At 46.0% G+C, this 20,123-nt stretch overlaps 1 protein-coding gene across 1 annotated transcript in view; it reads left to right on the top strand.

Annotated features, from left to right (window-relative positions):
- The first annotated feature begins 1,982 nt into the window (after positions 1 to 1,982).
- CUNH16orf46 (chromosome unknown C16orf46 homolog) overlaps positions 1,983 to 20,123 on the top strand; it is a 20,753-nt gene continuing 2,612 nt past the window's right edge. The window contains exons 1-4 of the mRNA XM_004704778.2: positions 1,983 to 2,032; positions 13,785 to 14,608; positions 16,155 to 16,393; positions 19,152 to 20,121. Coding sequence (XP_004704835.1) covers positions 16,193 to 16,393; positions 19,152 to 20,121 — 1,171 coding nt within the window. The 5' untranslated portion in view covers positions 1,983 to 2,032; positions 13,785 to 14,608; positions 16,155 to 16,192. The remainder of the gene's footprint in view (positions 2,033 to 13,784; positions 14,609 to 16,154; positions 16,394 to 19,151; positions 20,122 to 20,123) is intronic.

Genomic DNA, 20,123 nt, shown 5'->3' with positions numbered 1-20,123 from the left:
AAGCATTAAAGAAAAATTTATTAATTTTGTTATTGAGAATACACCCAGCAAAGCATAATCCGATTCAACCATTCCTATACGCACAACTGAGTGATGCTGATTACATCTGAGTTGTGCAATCATTCTCCCTTTCTTTTTCTGAGCTCTTCCTTCCTTGACAACATAAACTCAAGGCTCCTATCTAAACTTCAACTTGCTGTTGTCAATTTGACTGCATACACACCGTTCTTAAAAGAGTAGAGACCTCAAGGGGGCGGACCTTCTTTTTACCAGTTAAGCTACTGTTCAATTTCAACACTAGGTTTACAGACATTTCTGATATACCTATCTCTATGGACACTCATCAAATTGACACATGAACGAAATCACATTTTCTTTAAAAAACAACTTCTATTTAAACACAACACTTAACTTACAAATGGAACTATGATACTATATATTTACATAAAATTTGAGATACTAGGTTCAACGTGTTGTAAGGGCCACTTGAAACAGCTTTCAAGCGGGCCTAATGAGATCAAGCGATAAGACCGTGCATTTTCACTTAACTATGTCTGCCTTGCGTTTACAAAGCTCTCTCTTGGTAACAGTGCTATTCACATCCCTCACAAATGTCTTTTAATCACAATGCTACAAAAAACTTATATACTGATGTTTTCCAAAAGAACTTAACTGTATTTTTCCACAGCAGCAAGGTGCACCGAGTTGGGGTCCAACCTCTACCACTTAATACTAACCCAAAGGTTGGCGGTTCAAAAACCCCCAGCGGCACCATATTCGAAAGGCTGGCAATTCTGGCTCTGGAAAAAAACCCAAACTAAAATCTTATGAAGCCAGGGTCCCCTTGGAATTGGAATCGACAAGATCCAATGTTATTCTGAACGCTGACGCACCACGCTGGCGTAGTACTGGTCCTGCGGTCTATCTTTGGCTGATCTAGGGACCAGTTTGGGGTCGCGGTGTAAGAGGGGCCGGCACCAGATTCACAGCGCAGTGGTGACACACGTGACACCGGTTGAGTGAAGCGCTGGCCGCTACGACCAGCACAGTAGGGAGTGGTGAGTAGTGAATCAACCCGATTGTGAAGTTGCTGGCCTGGGGAAGCCGAGTATGGCGCTGAGGCCCACTGCCATGGCGACCGTCGATTTAGACTCTCAGGGACCCTCCGAGGCAGAGCAGAGGGGCTCCCTAGGGGTTCCTTACCAGACAGACTGCCTCGCCCTTCTCCCCGGGAACCGCTGCGGGGCCTAACTGCTGCCCAACGCGGAATCTACTCGGCCCTGGTGATTCAGGTGGCTGTTCCGGCCGCCCGCCGGGGCACTGCCCACAAGGTGTGAACGCATTTCTGGTTGTCACACTGGGTGCTGGTGGGTCGGCAGCCCCCACAACAGCAATGCCCAGCCCGGTACGTCCAGGGCACCGCGGCCGAGAAGCCCCCGCAGTGGCCGCTGGGCCGGGCCTTCGAAAGAAAGCCTCCGCTTTCTCAAGCCCGGCCCAGGCAGCAGCCACTGTCCGCTCCGTCTGCGTCCCCGGCCGGCATGAGCGCCGGACCTCGCAACGCGTACCTCCTAGTGTGCCGGCCGGCTTTCCTCAGGCGCTGGCCGCCGGTGCCGCGGTCTCTCCACACGCCAAGCGGAAAGCGCGCGACGCGCAAAGCCTGCCGGGAGCACCGGGCCCCCCCCCCCCCCTCCTCCCACCCAGCGCCCGGGCGCGCTTCTAAGCGGCAGTTTTGTTGCGCGAGGCAGGCCCTGACGTCACTTCCGTAGCGGCCCCGACTGCGGCCCCACCCCTAACGCGCCCGTAACCCAGGGCGACGGCCCCGCTACTCGCGGAGTGCGTTCCACGCTGGCCGGCCGGGACTACCTGCCCTGAGCCTTCTACCCTGCCCGGTGCTACATGAGGGTGTAAACGGCCGCGGCTCCGGCCGCTCCCCCGCCCTGGGGCACAGCCCGGGCCCCCACGAGCAGTAGCGAGAGGCGGCAGAAGCAAAACGAAGCGGCCGCCCGAGAACGAATGGGAAAACCCGGGAGAGGTAGCAAGGCCCAGGGCGGGAATTGGAGTGGGCGGGGCAGTGGGAGGAGCCGTTGGAGGCGGAGCTCTGGGCGGGGCCAATGGAGAAAGTGGAGGAGCTTGATTTAGGCGCCAAGTGTGGCCGGAGGAAGGATAATTACAGAAAGCCAGGAAGGCTTCTTGGTGGATAGGTAGGTTAAGTCAAAATGGCCTGAGGAAGCACGGAAGATAATGGTGGGAGAAAGGGCGGAGCCTGTGGGAAGGGGGAGGGACTAGGTGAGCAGGGCGGGGCTTTGGGAAACAGGTGGAATTTGTGTAAACTGTAAAGTGTGAAAGCTGAGAAAACAGGTGTCTATATATAGTTTTATTCCCAGTATCGAGCACTTAATGAATGTGAGTTGAGCTAGGAGTGGAGTTGGATTGTGTGGTGAGGGGGTGTACTGGTAAAACCGCAGAATTGGGAATCATTTTATGAATATTTAATGACGGCCACGGTGAACTGAGTGCAAGTAAGCCTAGGGCACAAAGAACGCTATCTAGTGAGGATACGAGCCAGTTGTGCAAGTTGATGGTGCATGCGCTTAACCTTGAGGCAGAGATTCTACCCCTGCCGAGGTGTGCTCCAAACTGATTTTGGTAGGCGTTCCTGGGAAGCGTTCCCGTAGCAACTATGTTAACTCTAGGGAGGATACTCCGGCCAGTCTTCAAGTCGATTTGAAGCTTAGTTAAACCACTTCGCTTCCACCATGGCTAACAGCATGCCTCTTTATTTATGCATTTTATTCAACACATGCGGTTGGGGAGGGACAGGAACTCCCATTCCAAATTCCAAGTGAGGGTTCCAGAGACCATCCTCCTCTGGCTGAAATCCTTGCAATAGAGGCAAGATTCCTCTGAGCCTGAAGCTTCTCTCAAAATGGGAGGGACGTATGGGGGTACAGTGCAGAGCGAGCAAGGAACTGGGATAAAGCCGAAAGGAGTTTTGTGGATGAGAGTCTGCTTTTTGACTTGAAGACCCTGAGCCTTTCACCTCTTCTTGGGCATCAACATTCCTCCACTCTTGGTAGATGACACACCGTCTTGGAGTCCATTCGACTTGTAGAGACCTGGTAGGGCTGAGAAGAAGGCTCCCTAGGATTTCTGAAGCTGTAAATATTTAAAGGAGCAAAAAGCCTCATCTTTCTCCCATGGAGCTGCTGGTGGGTTTGAACTGCCAATGTCGTGGTTAGCAGCTGATGGCTTAGACCACCAGGGCTCCTTCCTTAGTGGATGAGGAATGCGTTAACTAGTTGTTGGAATCTAGGGTAAGGCATTTGTGATCTGATCATGTAGCCAGGTGAGTCTGTGGCAATAACTCTGCATCCTGTCTTTCTCCAGTACATTGTACCTGCCACTAACATTTCCTCTCTCTGCATTTTCCTATTCTGGATCTTTCTTCTACGTGGGATAATAAACCTTTTGTCCATTTGTGTCTGATTTAGTTCACGCAGCATCATGTTTTCAAAGTTCACTCATCCTAGTATGCCTCAGCACTTCATTCCTTTTTATGGCAAATTAATGCCCCATCCTTTTTTTTTAACCTTCGAATCTGTTGGTGGACACTGTTGGTTCCAAGGACATTTTCAGAGAGACTCTGACAAGGAAGGATTCGTGCGTTAAGATGATAAAGAATTTGGGATTCTCGTCTGGAGAGATGACAGCTGTCTTCAGATAGTTTCAGGTCTATCATATGTTGCTTTGGGAAATAACATTACACCTGGAAAGCAACACTTGCAGGCTTGCACATGTCTTTATCTGAGAACATTATAATTCTTCCAGGTGCCAATGGGATTTTAATTTTTTAAATTTTAATAAATTTTATTGGGGTTCTTGCAGCTCTCACAACAATCCATGTGTATCAAGAACATTTCTACATATGTTGCCATCATCATTTTCAAAACATGTCCTTTCTACTTGAGCCCTTGGTATCAGTGCCTCTTTTTCCCCTCCCCCTCCTCCCCCTCCCACCCTTGATAATTTATAAAGTATTTTAATGTTCACGTTTTACACCCTCCGCTGTCTCCCTTCACCCACATTTCTGTTATTCATTCCCCTGGTGATGGTGGTGGGGGTGTGTATTTCGATCATGTCTATCAGTTCTCCCTTTCTCCCCCCACCTTCCCTCTACCCTCATGGTATTGCTACTCTCATTATTGGTCTTGAGGGGTTGATCTGTCCTGAATTCTATGTGTCGAAAGCTCTTATATGTACCAGTGTATATGCTCTGTTCTAGCCAGATTTGTAAGATAGAATTAGGGTCATGATAGTGGATAGGGAGCATTAAAGAGCTAGAGGAATGTGTGTTTCATCAGTGCTATATTGTACCCTGGTTGGCTTGTCTCTTCATTGTGACCCTTCTGTGAGGGGATGTCCAATTGTCTGCAGATGGGCTTGGGTCTCCACTCTGACCCCTCTTATTCACATCTAAATGGGTTTTGGATCTTCTGATGGCTGATACCTGATCCCATGGACACCTCATAAGCACACAGATTGGTGTGCTTCTTCCCATGTGGGCATTGCTGCTTTCCTGCTAGATGGCCACTCATTTAACTTCCATCCTTTAAGACCTCAGACACTATATCTTGTAATAGCTGGGCACCATCAGCTTTCTTCACCACATTAGCTTATACACCCATTTTGTCTTCAGCGATCATGTCGGGAAGGTGAGCATCACAGAATGCCAGGTTATTAGAACAAAGTTTTCTTGCATTGAGGGAGGATTTGAGTAGAGGCCCAGTGTCCATCTGCTACCTTGATACTTAACATAAAAATATATGTACATAGACCTATATCCGCCCTATCATTATATATTAATATATTTGCATATGTACAGACCTATATTTATATCTCTATGAAGGTCTTTTGCCTCCTTGTTCTTTCCTCTATTTCCTTTCACTTTCCTCCTGTCCCATTATTCTGGTTGACCTTCATTTGGCTCTCAGTAATTCTTCTTGTCTACATTACATTTGATCAAACCCCACTAGACGTTGTTCTACACCCTCTTTTCCATTGATTTTAGATCTCTTGTTGTTCCCTTGTTCCTGGGCTTGTTGGCACTCTCCCTCCCTTTCCCCCACCTCCCCCCTCTCCCCTGTCTCCCTGGAGCTGTTGGTCCGTTGTTTTCTCCTCAGGATTGTTTATCCTGCCAATCTTAAACAAATATATATGGAAAAAAAAGAAAAGAGAAAAATAGCCTATGAATAGTTCCAGGTCTGTCTGATGACCCTTATGAATGTATTCCGATTGGGTCTGATGCAGTGCCAAGCCCTACACCCGCCACCCTCACCCCCCCAACCAGTCCAAAGTCTATTTTCAGAATTCGTCAGGGACTTTGTTGCTTTGCTCCCCTTGTTGCTCGGTTGCACTCCCAATGGGATTTTTAAAAGTGATTGTAAAGTTATGAGCTCTCCATTTTTGAGAGGATTTGGCCAAAACCTGAATTATTATCAAACAAAATCCATTGTTAGCTTACAGTTGTAAGGTCAGTAGTCCAGCCCAGCATGACATGTCTTTGGCCTCAGATCTCATTAGACTGAAATCAAGCCTCCTCCTTATCTCAAGGGTCCGGGTGAAGAATCCATTTCCTCCCTCATTTAGGTTGGCCCGAGACCCTGGTTCCCTTCCTGGCTGGGTTACTTATAAATGTGAATTGTATGTAGCACATTCATAAGAGTAGTAACAGAAACTGTGTGGATTTTACCCAGTTGTGATACTGCAATTGGTTGCTCTGCAGTTGATCACTGGAGGCTTAATGAAAATCTTTGTTCATGTCTGGGCATAAGACACTGCCCGTTCTGCGAGCTGCAGATTGGTTGGGTGTTAAAGCAGCATGGACTTCACCAGCCAGATGGGTAACAAAGAGGCATTTGGTAGCCTCTGGACTGCTCAGTTCATTAGCCAACTCCATGAATCATAATGTAGTGTCCAGGGGCCCAACAGTAATGTCCGTTCTCTCTGTTTCCTGAGTTTCCACGCCTTTCTTGGACATCTAAGTAAACCCACTGGGAAGGCGTTGTGCACTTTGACTTAAGAGTAATGGGACAGTGTTTATTTATGGCTGTGTCTGAATCAGCTCCATACACTCTCACTTGACTTTGTAGACCTTTTTTTGTACAGTGTTCTTTTCAGTCTGCCTGTTGGAGATCTTTACTCCAACTTAAGCGTGATATAAGCCATGTTATCTGTTCTCTCGATATATTTGCTCAAAGTCAATCTAGATGGTTATATTTGCCTCTGCCATTTTCCTTTGTCCCATTTCTTGAAACTCTCATTACATAATTACTTCTGTAAAAAAATACTTTTTATTCTGGAAACTTTCCCACTTCCATAAAAGCAGAGAGAAGTACAATGAGCCTAAATGTCTTCGTGCCCATCGATAGCAAACACAGTTCATGGCCACTTTTATTACATCATTCCTTCACTCCCCATCTACTCCATAGAAGGATTATTTTGAAGGAAGCCATAGTGCCTTAGGTTTCACTGTAGAGATATTTTACAGTTTGGGAGCTGGTCACTTCTTTTCTGTTCCTGCCTTTAAATGATGCTGTTGTGTTGTTCTTAGGTGCCACGGAGTAAGCTCATAGTAACCTTATGTACAACAGAACAAAGCACTGCCGGTCTGTCCCATCCTCCCCATCGTTGCTGTTTTTGAGCTGTGGTTGCAGCCACTATGTCCATCCAGCTCAACCTTGACCAGGCACTGGTCTCTCCTGATAACGTGTCCAAAGCATGTGAGATGGCGTCTCACCATCCTCGATGCCAAGGACCGTTTTGACTGTGTTTCCTCCCAGACAAATGTGTTCTTAGGGCAGTCCCTGGTACTCTTCATGTGTGTCGCCAGCACCACAATTCAAGTGCATCCACTCTTGTTGGTTCTTCCTTATTCAACGTTTATTACTTGCCCAGTTTTCACGTGTTGACTTTCGCCTTGGTGGGTTATCAGGCTTTTAACCAACTTCTTTAGTTCATTTCCAAGTATCTTTCTTGATATTTTTTTGGGTGTGTGGTGGGGCACAATGAAAAAAGGCTCAGTAATTGCATTCTTCAGCAAGGGTCAAGAACACATTGCCAAGCCACCAAATCTGCCACCCTTGGCATTTTGATGCGAGTAGAAAACACACAGCTATGCCCAGCTCAGAGTGGCAAACCAGTCTGCTGTGTTGAATGAATGTTGCTCTCAAGAGGCCTACCAGTACGGCTGCTCCCCATCAGTCCCACCACAGCCCTTCTTCCTGAAAGTTTCAGGAGCCTGATGGAGGAGACTGGCTTACTGGGGGCTTTATCCTGGCTTAATTTAAGCATGTGCTCTGGGGCCCGGGGGCTTAGTCAACATTGTCTTCTTTGTACATTTTGGTTCTTATCCCTTCAATAGCGTATGCAGTAGAGTTTGTTTAATACCTTCTGGCCTACATCTCTACTTTCTTGCTTTGTTCTCCGAATCCAATTTTCAAGTTATGTCTGCAGATACCTTTCCCATGGCAGTCTTTGCACTATGATCTTGGTGTCTTCTGGATGTGATTTTCCTGGAAAGCATTAGTGTGGACTCTGAGGCATACTTTGTATCTGTAATTCTCATACTGAATCAGGATGCAAAGCTCACTGAAATCAAGAGGATTAGGAAAGTTTCTGCTTAGTAACACACATTAAACTGTCCATCAGGTATAATTTTATTGTTTAAAAATATGAGTATTGAGTGCAGATTCCACAGGCTCACTTAAAAGTAACATGGTATAAGATCTTTAAGAGATAGCATTTCCACTGTTGTAGGTGATCTCCGTGTGAATACAGTTCTGTTTGTTAGCTGAGGACATGCACTAGAAACAAGAATGGGCAGTACCACTTTCTTGTTGCTGGTAGGTAGGTGCTTTTGAGCCTGTTTCAACTCCTAGAAACCCTATGTGTTAGTCTGGGTAGACTAGAGAAACAAATCCAGGGATACTCATATATGTATAGGAAAGAGCTTTATATCAAAGAGTAGTTATATATTAAGAAAACATCCTAGCTCAGTCCAGATCAAGTCCATATGTTTGATTCCTCTTCAGACTCATACAGCACATGCAGTGATGCTGAATGCAGGAAGATCCCAGGCCTTGTGGGTGCAAAGTCCTGAGTCCAGTGGCAGTGGAAGCATCTCCAGGGCGCTGGCTGCCATTAGCATAGCTCCATGTGGTTTGTCAACAGCAATGTGAAGCAGAGAGAGAGTATGGCCCTCCTCTAGGGAGAAAAAGAAGAAGTTCCTAGAACCCCCATGAGAAGGCCAATCCCATACAGAAGCATCATTGGCTATGACCTGATTGATAGGCTAGGCTCCACCTCTTCATTCATAATATCCTCAAGTTGACAGTGATTTTTGTAACTACCTTACCATATATGCAGCAGAAGGAAATGCTATTTTAGACTTTGTTCTCTTGTGAAGCCAAAGAAGTGACACATATACGTGTGTGTATGTAAATACACATATGTATTTACAAGCTTATATCAGCAAAGTCTTCCACACAGTTATAGAGCAGGGAAGGCCAAGTCTGGGCAGGTTCCAAGAGTGTAGGCAGATGTCTGGCTGCGGGTTGGTGAGCCCAGGATGTGGGTATATGTTAGGTGGAGGCTGATAAACCCGAGATTGGCAGGAAGACAAACATCCTTGTGGCTTCAGAGAGGAATTAATCCACGGTTAACATGTCATATGACAGGTTGCTGACAACTCCCAGGATTGGTAGGTAATCTTGCATGCAGCTAGCTCAAATCCAAAGTCACACTGCTCTATCACATGCCATCCTCACAACTGTTGTCATGTGTGAGTCCGATGTGGCAATTACTGCACTAGTGTAACACTGCTTCATTTTCATGGCCCATCTACATTACCAAGCCTTATGGCCCTCTCCAGAAACTGGTCTCTCCTGATAACACGCCCAAAGTATATGAGGAGAAGTCCTGCCATCTTTCTTCTAAGGATCATTCTGGCTCTACTTGTTCTAAGACAGATGTTTGTTCTTCTGGAAGTCCATGATACTTTCAGTATTCTTTGCCCACACCATAATTCAAGTGCATCGGTTCTCCTATCTTCCTTATTCATTGTCTAACTTTCACAATGCATGCTTATGAGGTGATTGAAAATACAATGACTTGTATCAGATACACCATAGTCCTCAAAATTACATCCTTGCTCCTGAACACTTAAAAGAGGTCTTATGCAGCAAATTTGCTTAATGCAATACCTTGTTTGATTTCTTGACTGGCGCTTCTATGAGTACTGAATGTGAATCCAGGCAAGATAACATTTTTGATAACTTCAGTCTCTCCTCTCCTTCGTTCATCTTGATGCTATGTCTTGGACCAGTTGTGAAGATTTTCTTTACATAGTTACAATCTATACGGAAGGCTACAGTCTCATTTTCTTTTCTTTTTTAATCATTTTATTAGGGGCTCATACAACTCTTATCACAATCCATACATACATCAATTGTGTAAGGCACATTTGTACATTCATTGCCCTCATCATTCTCAAAACATTTGCTCTCTACAGTCTCATTTTCTTCAGCAATTACTTGAAGTCCTTGCTTTTAGCAAGCAAAGTTGTGCCATCTGCATCTCGAAGATTGTTAATAAGCCTTCCATAAAACCAGATGCCAGGTTCTATTTCATGTAGCCTAGCTTCTCGATTATTTGCTCCATATACAGATTAAGTATAGTGAAAGGATACAGCCCTGACACACACCGCTCCTGATTTTAAAACACTCAATACTCAAGAACAATAATGGGAGTAGCGATACCATGAGGGTAGGGGGATGCCGGGGGAGGGGAGAGAAAGGGGGAACTATTCACAATGATCAATGGTGCAAGATATAAAAATAATAATTTATAATTTATCAAGGGGTCAAGAGGATTGGCGGAAGGGGGAGGGAGGGATAAAAGGAGCTGATACCAAGGGCTCAAGTAGAAAGAAAATGTTTTTAAAACGATGATGGCAACATTATGTGCAAATGTGCCTGATACAATTGATGTATGGATTGTTATAAGAGCCCCCAATAAAAATGATTTATTAAGAATAAATCACTCATTTGTCGCTTTTTCTGTTTGAACTTGAGGCACAGTGAAGTGTTCTGGAATGTGCATTCTTCTCAACGTTATCCATAGTTGGTTATAATCCATAGTCGAATGTCTTTGCACGATGTCCTTTTTCCAGGGACTAGTCTGTCCTGATAATGTGTCCAAAGTATGTGACGGTCTTGCCATCTTTACCTCGAAGGAGCACTCTGGCCGCACCTCTTCCAAGACAGATGGGTTTTTCCTTTTAGCAGTCCATGGTACTTTCAGTATTCATCTCCAGCACCACAGTTCAAACGCATCAATTCTTCCTCAGTCATCCTTATTCGATGTCCAACTTTGACATGCTTATGAGGCAGTGGAAAATGCCATGGCTTGGGTTGGGCACACCTTAGTCCTCAAAGTAATCCTTGCTTTTCAGTGCACTAAAGAGATCTAATGCAACAGACTTACTGAATGCAATGCGCCTTTTCATCTGTGGTCTGCTGTTTCTTGAGCATTGATTATGGATTCAAACAAGAGAAAACCCTTGGCAACTTCAACCTTTTCTCCGTGTATCATGTTGGCCCAGTTGTGAGGATTCTGGTCTTCTTTACATTGAGTCATAATCCATACTGAAGGCTACAGTCCTTGATCTGGATCCACAAGTGCGTCAAGTCTTCCTCCCTTTCAGAAAGCAAGGTTGTGTCATCTGCGTTACTGCAGGTTGTTAATAAGCCCTCCCCAATCCTGATCCTACATTCGTCTTCGTGTACTCTGGCTTCTCTGATAACTTGCTGAGCATACAGATTGAACAAGTGTGGTGAGCTTTTACAACCCTGACGCACACTGTTTTTAAAACATGTTTTTAAAGCATGCAGTATTCTCATGCTCTGTTCACACAACTGCCTCTTGAATCGTGTACAAGTTCTGCATGAGCACAATGAAGTGTTCTGGAATTCCCATTCTTCTCAAAGTCACTCATGGTTTATTATGGTCCACATCATCTAATGCTTTGGCATGGTCAATAAAACACAAGCAAACATCTTTCTGGTATTCTCTGCTTGAGCCAAGATCCATCTGTCATCAGCAATGATATTCCTTGTTCCCCGTCCTCTTCTGAATCTGGCCTGAATCCCTGGTGGCTCTGGCAATGTACTGCTGCAACCATTGATGGATGATTTTCAGCAACATTTTCCTTGTATGTGCTCTCAATGACATTGTTTTGCAGTTTGAGCATTGGGTCACCTTTCTTGGAATGGGAACACATTTGGTTCTCTTCCAGTCAGTTGTCCAAGTAGCTGTCTCCCAAATTTCCTGGCATAGACGAGTAAGGGCTTCCAGTGCTTCATCAGCTTGTGGCAACCTTGCACTTGGTATCCCATCAATTCCTGGAGCCTTGATTTGACTAATGCTTTTAGTGCAGCTTGAACGTCTTCCTTAAGGAGCATTGATTCTTCTTGCTCATATGCTGCCTCCTGAAATGGCTGAATGTTGAGCAGTTTTTTGGTACAGTGACTGTGCGTTCTCTTCTTTAATGCTTCCTGCATTGTTCAATATTTTGCCCATAGAATCAACATCTTTCCCATAGAAACTTTCAATATTGCAACTTGAGGCCTAAATTTTTTCTTGACTTCTTTTAGTTTAAGATATCCTTTTTTGTTGTCTAATTCTAGATCTTTTCACATTTTATTGTCATATTTTACTCTGTCTTCTCAAGCTCCCCTTTGAAAATTTCTATTCAGTTCTTTGACTCCATCCTTTTTTCCATTGGCTTTAGCTGCTCTGGGATTAAGAGCAAGTTTCAGAGTTTCTTCTGACATCCACTTTGATCTTTTCTTTCTTTCCTGTTTTTTAAATGACTTTTTGCTTTCTTCATGAACAGTGGTTTTACTGTCCTCCCACAAATCACTGTCACTAGTGTTCAGTGCCTCAGTTCTGTTCTTTTTTTCCCTTTTATTGGGGGCTTTTACATCTCATCACAATCTATGCATTCATCCAGTATGTCAAGCACATTTGTACATATGCCGCTATCATCGTTTTCAAAGCATTCTCTTCCCACTTGGGCCCCTGATATCAGCTCCCCATTTCTTCCCCCACCCACCCTCTCTCACAAACCCTTGATAAGTTATAGATTATTATTTTCATATCTTACATCGTCAGTTCTGTTCTCAAAATTCGGGTGGGATAGACACCAAGTCATGTTTCGACTCTGTTGGACTTGTTTTAATTTTCTTCAGCTTTACCTGAACTTACATATGAGCAGTTGATGATCGGTTCAGTAATCAGCCCCTGGCCTGGTTTTAGCTGCTGATACCGAGTGTGTCCATCATGCCTTCCCAGAGATAGAAACCATTGGATCTCTGTATCCGATCTGGAGAAGCCCATGTATATAACTCATCTTTTGTATTGTTGAAAAAAGGAATCTGCTATGTACAGGCCATTGGTCTATCAAAATTTCTACCATGTGAGTGCTAGCTTCGTATCTATCACCAAGTTCATATTTCCCAACTATTGTTCCTTCCTTGTTATTTCCAACTTTTGCATTCCAATTACCAGTAATTATCAATGCATTTGGAATGCATGCTTGATCAATTTCTTACTGAAGTTGTTGGAAGAATTCTTCAAGTTCTTCTTCAGTAGCTTGTGTGGTTGGTGTACAAATTTGAATAATAAATGTGGTGACTGGATCTCCTTGAAGTCAGATAGTTATAATCTTATCACAGACAGCATGGTACATCAGTGCTTGATTTTGCAGGGTCCTTTTTGACAAAGAATGCAACACCATTCCTCTTGATTGTGATTCCACATAATACATCATATGATTTTTAAAATTTGTGTTATACCCCGCATAATACATCATATGATTTTTAAAATTCAAAATGGCTAATACCCATCCATTTCAGCTCACTAATGCCTAGGATATTGATTACAGCTTTAGTGGTTGAATAAGTTTATTAACTAGGATTCCTTGTAGTTATATAGATATTACCCTATCACAGATAGCATTATACGTCAAGACATCTTGAGATGTTCTTTTTGATGGCAATTGTGAGACCATTCCTCTTGAATTTGTCAGCCCAGCATAGGAAATCATGTGATTGGTCACCACCAGGCCATTTCCCTTCACTCTGCCTATGATACCCATCTTGATGGGTCCCATTTAACTTTGGATGATAGCCCATTTTTCTAGATTTAGACTTTGTACATTTAGATTCTTCTTATTTTTTTACATTTAGGTTCTTAATGGATGCTTGCAGAGGTTCCTTCTCATTTTGAGTCATGCCCCATCAGTCAACGAAGGTCCTGAAAGCTTTGCTTTATTCCCACCGTTAAGGTAGACTCTGCTTTGGAGAGGCAGCTCTTCCTGAGTTGTATTTAAGGTGCCTTCTAACCTAAGGGGCTGATCTCCAGCATGATACCTGACAGTGTTCCCCTGCTAGTCAGAAGGAGTCCAGTGGCAACATTTTTCAGCAGTGCTCAGCCTATTTCTTCTTCGTAGTCTTAGTCTGAAAGCTCCGATGAAAACTGCCCTCCGGGCCATACTAGTTTTTGAAACGCTGGTGGCACAACTTCCAGTGTCACCGCAGCAGGCAATCCACCACGTGATGCCAAACCGACAGATGAGCAGTGGGGTAACAGTTCAAGGCGTGGCTCTAGGAAGACAAACGATAGCCTATCCTGTTAATTTTTAACAGAACGTTTTGTCTCATTAGGAAAGAACACCAGCGTTCTATTCTAGTCATCCAGCTTGAAGAACACCAGTGGCCCAAGAGCACCTAGAGAGCTGGAGTGCGGATTCCGACCACTTGCTGAGTAAGACTGCTGTTACTGACTCCGAGCTGGCTTGTCATTTTTATTCATAGGAAGGTAATATTGCTTCCCGTGGTCCCACATTAAGTGAGTAAAACCCCACTGTCATGGAGTCGACGCTGACTCAGAACGACTTATTGATCTGAACATCATGATGATACTGAATCCCTCCTAAAACAGTACCTGTTTCTTTGCTACAAAAACTTCAGGTTGACGTTTATCCTCATCAGTGGCTTTGCTTCTGAGCTGTGTGTGTGGTGTAAGCCCGTTAGGCTCTGTGGGACACAGACATTCATAATTCACAAGACCACAATATCTGCATGGGCTTCCTTGGCCTGGGCAAAACATGAAGTTCTATTGTTGTGAGTCCTCTTGGGGGTGGCCCCAGTTGATGGCAACCCCACGCCGCCTCCTAATTATACGTGGATGGGGCTCTTGGGAACCATAGGGTTTTCATCGGTTGACTCTGGGAAGTGGACTTCTTCCAAGTCTGCTTTCATCTAGGAGCTCTGCTGAAATCTGTCCGGCATCACAGCAACCAGCACGCCCCCGTGACAGGTGGGTAGCGCCTGTGCATTGGCTGGGACTGGAACTGGGAGCGCCTGCACTGAAGTCAAGAATGGTCCCACTGAACCACAGTCGCTTTTAGTCATTTGTAATGTCATTTTCTTCCTTGCAGATTTTATTCATTTTCTTTGGTGTCTGAAGCTATTTGAGCCTTCCGTAGGTAAATGGGACTTCCTTTATTACCAACACAGTGCTGGGTTCAGCTGGGGTGGTCGTGAAACCGGGTGGTTATAAGAAGTGTGCCGATCTGTACCCCAGCCCAAAGTGAAAACTGGGTTCCGGGCAGGGCTTCGTGCTCGAGTGGGAGAAAGCAAGGCCTGTGTCCCCAGTAGCTAGTGGTCTTGGGCTCCGCACAAGCAAAGGATTTCCCCAGAAGGCACTGGTTGCCTGTCAGCACTAAAGCTGGACCCTTGGCATCACTGCTTGGGCATGAGACTTAACCTCCCCAACTGAGGGATCCCCAGGAAGAGCCCCTGTCTGTGTGCAGGTAGTATAATTCCATCCTTTTAATGGAAGAGTGGTTTGACCTTTTGCATGTTCAGCCTCAATCACAGGCCACTTCCCACAGATGGCCCTTGGCAGCCCAGACATGACTTAAAGCAGCTCTGTCTCAAAACATTTCCTATCAGTATATGGCCTCTTGTCACTGGCTTCTTCTTATAGTTTTTAAGATCCATCCATCCATACTGTCGTATGTATCAGCACTCCATTCCTTTTTATGGCTGAATATGATTCCACTGCATACAGCGCCCACACTTTGTTCATGCATTCATCAGGGCCCATCATCTGACCCCCCTCATATTTTGGCTCTTGTGACTAACGTGGCTTGTGAACCTTTGCCATAAACTGTGGTGCACACTTAGATTTTCAGCCCTTCAGGGGAAGGTAGCGACAAATGGAACTGCAGGGTGGTCTGTTCATTTAATGTTTGACATTTTGAAGAACTGCCAAGCTATTTTCCAAAGTGGCTGGGTAAAAGGACTCCAACTTCTTCATGTCCCCACCAATACTCGTTATTTTCCTATTTGGTGAACCGGTACTTATTTGGGGGGCAGGGAGGGAGAGTGGGCACTGGCAGAAAGACCAGGCATCCTACTCCCATAAAGAGTTACAATCTCAAAAACCCACAGGGGCATTTCTGTCCTGCCTTATAGGTTCCTCTGAGTGGGAATCGATTTGATGGGTGAATTTGAGTTTTCTGGAGTAGGCACATGGGCTAGATGTGGGTATAGGATGGTGAGTGCACTTAATGACTTGGCCTAGGCCACATGCTCCATCAGTTCAAGGATTTCCAAAACAGAAACCAAGGGTTGTTGGAGAGAAGAGGAGGAGGACAAGGAAGGTGTGACCACAGACTCAAGGGGACATTTTTGGAGTGGGAGGGTGGGGTTCATCCAGCCTACACTGCTGCCCCACTGTGTATCCCTTCACTGGGGATCACATCTGTGCTGAAGCCATCCTGTCCTCTTCTTCACTCTCCACTTGGATCTGTAATTAAATCCATCAGTTGTTCATGGGAATAGCCTGGCTTTTTATCATGTCAGTAGTTGGTGTGGATGGCAAATTACACATTCGTTCTCAGTGTGTTCCTGACTGTGTCTTGATAATGTCACTTGAGTTAGGACCTAGCTTTTTAAGACACTATTAAAAACTAAGATAAACAAAACAAAACAAAAACTAAGATCAGTCTACATTTCACACTGCAGGCAGAAGATGTTAAAAACGTTAAGAAGCAATCACAGCGATGGATCTCGGTCAGCTAAGTGAGACCAATCTAATAAATAATGGGCAGCAAAACACAGAGCTAGCAGAGCTGACCTCTCCCTGTCCCGACAAAAGCAGCGAAAGGAATCATGTTTGCTCTCTGCTGAACATCAGTGACATTACACATGAGAAAGATGCAAAGGCCAAGGAGTTTGTCATCGGAACTGGGTGGGAAGAAGCAGTGAGTATCTATCCTCTTGTGTTCAGTCGCTCGACGTCTGTGTTCTGAGGCCAATCTCTTTTCAAAAGTAGTCACTGTCCAAAAACACGGAACCAGCCCGATCTAGAGACTCTCAACACAGGTACGATATTGATGGAGGTGATGCTGCTGCTGCTGATAGCTGACATCCTGTGGAAGGAACACTTTGCAGTTAGCAGGCAGGGTGCCACATACCTGGATGCAGTCAGCCTCTCACCAGCCCTGTGAGGCAGGTTTTATCAGTAGCCTCATCGTTCTCAGGAAGAAGTTGAGGCACCCAGAAGGTGAGAGAATGGGCCAGATACCATAGCCAGTGAGTGGTTGAAGCAGGGCTCCACACCAGGTCTCCTGGACTCCAGAAGCCAGCCTCCTTACCTCAGTGCTGAGAAAGGGCTGAGGCACCTATACCACTGGTTCTATTCAGAACCCTCAAAGTGTTCTTAGAATCAATCACAGAACCCCATTCTAGAATCTTGGTCTACTCCCACAGTTCTCAGGTGACCTTTGGGAATGTCTGAAAGCCATATTTGGTCATCACAACTGTGAAAGGTTGCTCTTTGCAACTAGTGAAAGAAAATGTGTGTGTGTGTGTGTGTGTTTTGCAAAATATCCAAGGCGTCAGTGAGGCTTTAGGGGAAGAGCAAACACCTTGGAATAAAAAGCTGGACTCAGATTCAAATCTGCCACTTGCCATAGCTAACCTGGAGGAGAGCTCATCCCCTTACTTCCTTTCTCCATCTGTACATTTGAGATGTACTAATGCCGGCTAGGTTTTCTACTCCTGTCAACAGTGACGGTCTGGGAACCCGCAGGAGGTCACTACGAGTCACCATTGACTCCATGACAGTTGAGTCTGGTTTGAGTGCCTCCCCCAGGGGGTGTAGTGAGGAGGACGGGAATGTCTCACCCCTGCCAAGCCCTGATTAAAGTGTTTCTTCCTAACACTGGAGAATTTTGAACTGGAAGAATTTGGAGAGCTGACCATGTGCAATGAGGGGGCAGGAATGATGGTGAAAAGATATTGTACAGTTCACCCTACTTGGAAGGCTGGCTATCCTCAGGTTGGGAGATAGCCCCCTTCTGCCCTCAAGCCCTGTTTCCGAATGCACAGCCCAGGCCTGTCCTGTACTTAGGACGGTTACTAAACCAGTATCAGACACAGTATTGATGGAAGCCTACATACTTTACATAGCTTTACTCTTGGTGTTGCATGGGACTGTTAGTTCGTGTCATGTGTCCACAGTTACAGGGTCATGATGAAGAGTCTCACTGCCCTAAATATGTCTGTCACCTGTTCCCCAACTTTCTGAGCCTCAGTTACCTCACCAGTAAATTTGATACCAGAACACCTAAATTGACAACAAGAGCAAGGCTTGGAACCTGTTTAGTGACTTCTGACAAGGCTAAACTGGAACAGGTCAGAATTTATCAAATGCAGGGAGATTGGTAACTGGACCAGGAAAAATTACAACCCTATATCTTACTAGAAACTTAACCCACTGACCCATAACCCTACAGGAGACAACACTGGAGACACAGTGTGGCAATTGCACCTGATCTGATCCCACCATACCGAGGCAAAACACTAAGGCCGTGGAACAGAACAGCAAGGGGAACAGAGCAACAAAGTCCCCAGGGAATACCAAAAATAGACTTTGGGGCCAGAGCTTGACACCCCATGGGACTCAACCGGAAAACACTCCTAAAGGCCAACAAACAGTCCTTGAACTAACTTCAAGCTTTTCTTTTTTGTTGTTGTGTTGTGGGGTTTTTTGTCATTGGCGTTTTGTTGTTGTTTTGTTTTCTTTCGTTGCTTGGTTTTGCTTTGTTTTGTTTTTTGTGCATGTTATTATGTCCACAGGTCTGTCTAAATAAGACGAGGCTTTCTACTCCCATAAAGAGAGTCTCAGAAACCCACAGGGCAGTTCTTCCTTGTCCTATAGGGTCACCGTGTACCCGATTTGTTTTTGCCTATTTTGGTGTCACAGTGGTTAAAGTGCTCAGCTGCTAACCAAAAGATTGGCAGCTCAAACTCACCAGCTGGACGCTGGACGATGCTGGGGCAGTCTGCTTCTGAAAAGCTGGACAGCCTTAGAAACCCTGCAGGGGCAGTTCTACTCTGTCCTCTTGGGCTGCTGAGTGTCAGAATCAGCTTGACAGCAATGGATTTGGCTGTGCATGCATGTGTTTTTTAAAGCAAGATTTGTAAAGTAAAAAATTAAACACACACACACACACACACACACACACACACAACCAAAGGAGGAAGAGAAAGACTGCATTTAAAACAAGAAAGGAGACTAGCCAAAATGGAAATGTAAGACTTCTTAACATGGAGAAAGCTCCGGTAATCTGTTCCCATGGAGATTACAGCATAGGAAACCCTGTGTGTGTAGGTGTGTGTGGGTGAATGGGTAGGGCAGTTCTCCTGGGTTCTGTTAGGGTTGCTATGAGTTGGAATCGACTTGGCAGCACTCACCAACAATCACCATTTACAAAAGTTCGATACATTCTGAAGGAAAAAAAACACCTGTCCAGCTCTACAGTCTTCCCCTGCTGGTACTTTGGGTGTGGGGCTGCTGACTTCAAAGTTGGCGATTCAAACCCACCAGACTCTCGAGGGAGAAGGACAAGGCTGCCACAGTCTCGGGACCCTGCGTTGGGTCACCATGAGTTGGAATGTACACCCCCCCCCACCACCACAGCACTACATCTGGGTAACTGGCTGCATTTCTTGCAGGTCCAAGGCTGGGGCAGCACCTCGCCAATGGCCTGCATCTGGCCAAGGAAGAAAGGGAAGAAGTCCAGGCCTGGAGAAGGTTCCAGCAGCTGCTTATTCTGCGTCAACATCTCCCAGGGGAGCCCCGAGGCCAGGCCACAGACTGGACAGGGGAAGTGGGAGGCCCGGGCTCAGGCTGACACAGGGTCAGGCAAGGATCAGGGCAGCACAGCCTTGAGGGAGACCAGCAAAACGTGCTTTTCCCACTGTTGTCATGGCAGTGAGAAAAAAAGCCTACAGATAAAGGAGTACATTTGGTGTGCTCGAGACTGGCACGTCCCCGAGACCGTGAAGGGCAAGGATCCCAAGGGCCATGAGCGCGTCTGTGGGAGCCAGGAGAAGAACTTCTCCCTCTCAGAGTCCTTGACGTCCAAGGCCCTCCTGGTTCTGCCCCCGCTGAAGGCTTCGCCCCCGGCAAGCAGCTTGGATGCTCTGGGTAAGAAGGGTCAGAATACTCTCTTGCTGCAGGAAGAGGAAGTGCCGAGTGTGGACAAGGATGCGGGTGTGGCCTGTGCCTGGGGACTGAAAGCAGTGGACGAGAAGGGTGAAAGGAGACCAATGGAGCTGGCCAAGCACTTCAAGGTCAAGGACATGCCACCATTCCCTGCGGAGGACAGCCGGCCCTCGCTGCTGGCCGAAGCCGAGCCTGGCTACCTGCCCTGGTCACTGCTGTCTGAGCGAAGTGTGCCCTGCCCACCCCCACCTAGCAACATGCACTACCTGGCCACCCTGCAGCTCCTGCAGAGACAGGGCATTCACAACTACAGAGCCAAATTAAGACCCAAGGGCCTGCGGATCCCTGCCAGCTCCCACAAGCCCGTGCTCCCCGAAACTAAGCAGGAGAACCAGCCCCATAAGCTGGAGACCAAGGTGTTCTCAAGACCCCTTCTACCCTCCCTCACCGTGAGCAGGGTCATCATCCCCATCTCCAGC

This window comes from Echinops telfairi, unplaced genomic scaffold (assembly GCF_000313985.2).
Source record: "Echinops telfairi isolate 266 unplaced genomic scaffold, ASM31398v2 ScPeMD7_2291;HRSCAF=2852, whole genome shotgun sequence".
In the NCBI taxonomy this organism is placed as follows: domain Eukaryota; kingdom Metazoa; phylum Chordata; class Mammalia; order Afrosoricida; family Tenrecidae; genus Echinops; species Echinops telfairi.
This window is presented reverse-complemented; position numbering and strand designations above follow the sequence as displayed.